The sequence below is a fragment of the Myzus persicae genome, unplaced genomic scaffold, assembly GCF_001856785.1.
Source record: "Myzus persicae strain clone G006 unplaced genomic scaffold, MPER_G0061.0, whole genome shotgun sequence".
Classification (NCBI taxonomy): Eukaryota; Metazoa; Arthropoda; class Insecta; order Hemiptera; family Aphididae; genus Myzus; species Myzus persicae.
This window is the reverse complement of record NW_019102855.1, coordinates 9,297-14,858: the sequence shown is the minus strand read 5'-3', so window position 1 is coordinate 14,858 and position 5,562 is coordinate 9,297. Positions and strand designations below refer to the sequence as shown.

At 26.7% G+C, this 5,562-nt stretch overlaps 1 protein-coding gene across 1 annotated transcript; it reads left to right on the top strand.

Annotated features, from left to right (window-relative positions):
* The first annotated feature begins 3,236 nt into the window (after positions 1–3,236).
* On the top strand, positions 3,237–5,349 carry LOC111033280. The gene is made up of 4 exons (XM_022313954.1): positions 3,237–4,091; positions 4,197–4,457; positions 4,561–4,932; positions 5,010–5,349. The coding sequence occupies exons 1-4, from the start codon at positions 4,016–4,018 to the stop codon at positions 5,165–5,167; spliced, it is 867 nt and encodes a 288-aa protein (XP_022169646.1). The 5' UTR covers positions 3,237–4,015; the 3' UTR covers positions 5,168–5,349.
* The last annotated feature ends 213 nt before the right edge of the window (positions 5,350–5,562 follow it).

Sequence of the window (5,562 nt, the reverse complement as noted above, 5' to 3'; positions counted from 1 at the left end):
CAATCGATTTTAAAACTGATAGACCAATGTATGTTATGGACATGAGTAGACAACCAACAAATATTTCTGCATCTAAGAAAAATATTATTTTTAATGAAGATTTACCTAGTAATACAATTCGTTATATTTTTTTATGAGAAAAGATGAATTTTTATTTGATATTGAGAAAGGTACAATTGATGAATCTTTTAATGATTAAATGATATTTAATTTTTGTATTTTGTGTTTTCAATAGAATATTTCTATTGAAAAATATTTTAATATTTATTTTGTTTTATCTTCAATCAAATCAAGGTAAACAATAAAATCATCATCTAACTGAACAATGTTGCCATTTTGGTCATTAATAAGTATTTTTATAATTTGAATATTTCTTACAGCTTCTTGTCTGTACAAGTTTTATAAAAGGTTTCACAGGATCATGATAATCCACAAACAAAAGTTCCTCTTGGGTAACTTTTTCATTAATAGATGAAAGAAATTTTTCAATCATGTTGCAATGTACTTCTAATAATCATTTATTTATGTTATTATTTAATATAGAAATTTGTCCTACATGTTTATATAAATTATCATTATCAATCTTTAACCCTAATTTTAAATTTTTGTCCTACAAAAAATAATTTTTTGAACTTCATGAAATAAAATTTTTATCAAATTGATCGAATAGTTTCCTTTTATTTCTGTTTTAATTTTACTGAATTCAGTATTGTTTATTTTATCTGTTTCAATTTAAATGTCTTTACTTCAAGTAACTATAATACAATTTAAATTTTTAAAAAATCCTTGTGTATAAAAATTTATTTTTTCTGTACCTTTTAATAGATGGAGACAAATTTTGCTAACATGCACCCACGAACATCCCAAATATTTTTTTTAATCTGTATCAATATCATAATTATTATAATCAGTAGTAATCTTTAATTTATTTTCATTATTTATTTTAAGACCTATACAATGTTTGTTTTCATCAACGTTCAATATTGAATCTAATTCATCTAATGAATAAATGCCAATGGGTATTTTATAAACAATATTTGAACTTTGATCATTTGTATACACAGTAAATTTACAATCTTCCTTTATATTTATATATTTTTCATCAGAAGTAGGAAAGTATAAAAAGTTCGCAATCATGATACGGGAAAGAGTCAGTTCACAATTGTTAGATTTCCAATCGTAAATCACTTATGGATTTAATGGCCAACGAGATAAAAAAAAGTTGGTGAACGTCGTGTAGACTCCACCACAACCGAAAAGGTCAGGCATAGGGTGAGAATTTCACGTAGCACAAAAATCAGCTAAAAATCAATGTAATTTTTAGAATCAATTTGCAACAATTTGCAGCCCAAGTTTTTAAATTTTAAATTTTATCCATTTTCCTGACAATCTGATAAGCCGACGGGTGTGACAACTTCACGTAGCCTCTATACTTAAAGCTATCGGCTAAAATAAGGTTTTCCGATGGCACTATGGCAGTGCCATCAATTATCATTATACAAAAAAAAAAAATCATTTTACCTAAAAAAAATTCTAAGTCAAATATTAGTTAATTAATTCTATGAATTCTATTTATTAATCAATATTATAAATTAGTTTTGTGTTATTTTTCTTATGAATTTTATAGAATAGCAAATAATTAGTTAATCAAACTAATTTATAAAAATAAAAGATATATTAAAAAAATTACCTAGTAAAAATGTTAGTCGGAATGTCAAATCAATTATTTTTATTTGTATTTCATTTATTTAGGCGACTCATCAATACCGAGTTATTTTTTTTAACAAAAACTACTGTTTCTAATACCTACCAACGATAATATCGACAATATTATTATCACGATTTTTATTCTGAAAAAAATATTATTCTTATTTTATTTAATATCCGTGAAATGTTCAATTGGACGATCGATCCGCATTTGCAACTGTTGTCAATGTTTTTAGTTTTTTTTACAATGTCAATAAAATTGTATTTTAGTAAAATAAATAACGTAAAAAATTGTGGTTCAAAGCTTTTCACCAAAGCCAAATCTCCCACTCGCCCACCCAAAAAAAACATGCAAACACTTACCCAGTAAAAATATTTATCAAAATGTCAAATCAATAATTTTTTATTTTTATTTAATTTACTAAGGCGACTTACCAGTACCGGTTTTTTTGTCAAAACTACTGTTTCTTATACCAACGATACGTTTCAACAATTATCGCGATTTTTATTCTGCAAAAATACTCAGACTCTGTAATATGTAGGCACAAGGAAACTATCGACCCGCATAAAAACTGTTGGGATTTAGATTGCAATGAATGTTGTAATAATTTTTCAAAATTTCAAACTGAAATATTTAATCAACTAACTAAAACCAAACAAATGTACTTTGATTGATCCCTCGTATATGTTGTGGAAAATCAGAATATTTTTTCAAAATACAATTCAATCGTTGAGACGTATGTTTGAATTAGAGTGTCTATATTTGAGTGAAAAATAAATATACTTTTTGGATCACAAAATTGTTCTCTACAATTGCGTTACTATTATTCGGGTTACTACTACTTACGATAATTCGCGACTAATAACATCGACGAGGCTAATACTTACTGAATGTATAAGAAGTTGTCTATAAAATGTTCCTTAGAATCCAGTAGTAAGGTTGCCCCTTAAATCCGGGATGTGTCTGGCAAAGAATATTTTTAGTTTGTATTCGAATACAATTATTAGTATATATATTTTGTCTTCCTTTATTATTTGTCAGTTTTGGAAAGATTTGAATCAAATAAATTTTAAAAATCTTTCGACTCGTATTTATAGGCATATTTAATTTTCGATTGTAATTAGTTTTTTAAAACTAATATCGATAAAAAAAATAATCACTTGTTCAAAAAACTTGAAAATGTAATACAAGGTTCATCGAAAATTGTTGCGTTAGTTGATATTAAAAACAATTGAGCATAACCACAATCATTTTCTATAAGTATTGGAATTTGGAATTTGGACAAAATTTGTAACTATCACGAAGGCTGCATACTAGTTGCGGTCATGACGATTTTTGAGATAAACAGATATAACAGTTGCGGTCACACCAATTTAGGTAATATCTTAGTTGCGGTCATAGCTTATCATAGTTGTATATAATGCACACAGTGTATATATGTGGGAACACCACTACTTATCTGTAAAGTTATTTCCTTTCAATTTATACCTACAAAATTTTAAAATTTATAATTATTATNAATTGAGAGTTGATATGTTATTATTTTTGTGTATCGTAGGGTTGGACGAAGAATTGTTGACATTTTTTACATTTTCCAACAATTGCAAAATAGTGTTCATAACATTGCATTTGGATGTTCTTTTATGAACTCTTAACTCGTAAAAGAATATCGTAATGGTTATTTTTGTACGTGGACATTTAAATGTAAAATGTGTAATCTAATTACAAAAATTGAATCTGAAAAAAGTGAATCATATATACCTACCAATCAACAAAGCTATTGTCAATGCTACCGTTGGTATTGGAATAGGATATACTTAGTGAATTTTCCGCAATTTTAGAGATACCCTACTTTAGCGTTAATACATACTGTAAAATATTCGATAATCTTAGTACAGTAATAGAACAAACGGCATGGGAGATGGGAACAGATGAGATTGGCGGGCATTGAGGAAAAGGAATTAGCGATGGAGGCTGGAGATTTTGATACTGATGGTATACCATTGTACATTTGTACCCTGTAATTGCTGACGGTCAATGGGGAAAACGAAGTTACAAGACCAAGTATGACGCGTTATCTGGAGCTGTAAGAATTGTTCTATCACATAATCGTATAAATAGCGAATTAGTTTAAATTATTGTAATATGATTTCTATGTAGGCTACAATTATTGGATTTCGCTCTAACAAAATCTTATTTGTCGGAATACGAAACCGTTATTGTTGTATATGTGAAAGAGCTCTTGCGTTAAAATTGTCCACAAAAGACCATACATGTATTTTAAATTGGGACAAAGCTGCTACTGGTATGGAAGCTGATGGAATTTCCGAGGGATTTGCCAGAAGCGTTGAGTTACATGGTTTGAAATTTAACAGATTAATTGGTAATTTTATTAAGTATAATCTTAATTTTAAATATAATAAAAATACTTATGACTCAATAATAAATAATAGAAACATAAAACAAAAAATATATATAATTGTCTTAGGAGATGGCGATAGCAGCGTATTAAAAAAACTATTAGAGATAGTTCCTTATGGACCACACCATTTGGTACAAAAAATTGAATGTCGCAACCATATATTAAGAAATTATAGCACAAAATTATCTGCATTAACAAAAAATACAAAATACCCACCATACTTAAGACAGCTAATTACAAAAAAAATTACTAAATTCTGTGTAGCTATTCGAAAGGCAATTCAATTTAGAAAAAATTTAAATACTAACAATATTGCTAAAATAAAGGGTAATTAATCATTTAAATTATTTAAATTAAATAATGAGCAATTTTTTTTACATAAAAAGGTAATCAATTAATTTTAATTATTTGTTTTTACAATATATTTTAGGACTTCAACAAGACATTTCTAATAGCCCTTATCATATTTTTGGACAGCATTCACAATGTGATATTTATTTTTGTAAAAAACCAACTGATTGTAAAAATCATGTTCCAGCTATGGAAATATGTAGACTTATGAGTGATGTTAATTCAGTTTTAAGAAGAGTGGTTGAAAATGCTTCAAGTCTTATATATGATGTTACAAACAACGCTTGTGAGCAATTTAACTGCGTTATAAATAAGTATATTTCAGGGAAACGAATAAACTTTTCTTTAAAGCAATCTTACAATACAAGAGTTCAAGCAGCAATTATTTCCTACAATACTAGTGGTAATTTTCTTAGAGCGGTCCATAAAAAATTGATGCACAAAAGCCCCGGTATAAAACAAACTTATATTCATACACTATTCGTGTACTTTTATAATAACTATAACTTTATGTTTGTGTTTTTTTAGGAATGGTCGGTAAAAAATTTTTGATATCCAAAAAGTACAAACACGAAAACTTAAAAAAAAGACGTCTTTTCAATTCAAAAAAATCAAAGAAAATAAAATACACAGGACCAGATGAATTTTATGGCCTTGCAGAACCGTTACCAATAGATGAAAATTAAAATTAAATGGTAGACATAATATTTTGTAATTTGGTAATTTTTAATCAATTGAATAATTGTTTAATTGTTATCAAACGGTAATTTGTTGATCAATAAGTTATTTATCAAATCTTATCAGAAAACAATACAAGATTATAATATCGAATATTCTAAAATCAATGCTATTACATATTCATAAGTTTACGGTCATAATTACTAAATCCAAAATAAACAAAATAAATTTATTTTATCTATTGATCATAATTATTATAATATAACCGTATTAATTAATACTAAGTATTACAAATATGTACATATTGATTTTTATTTAATAATTATTTAAATGTCATCAATAAATTTAGAAGAAGTAAAATAATATGGTTATTGCGAGCCACACTGAAAGCGTTCACTGGCCG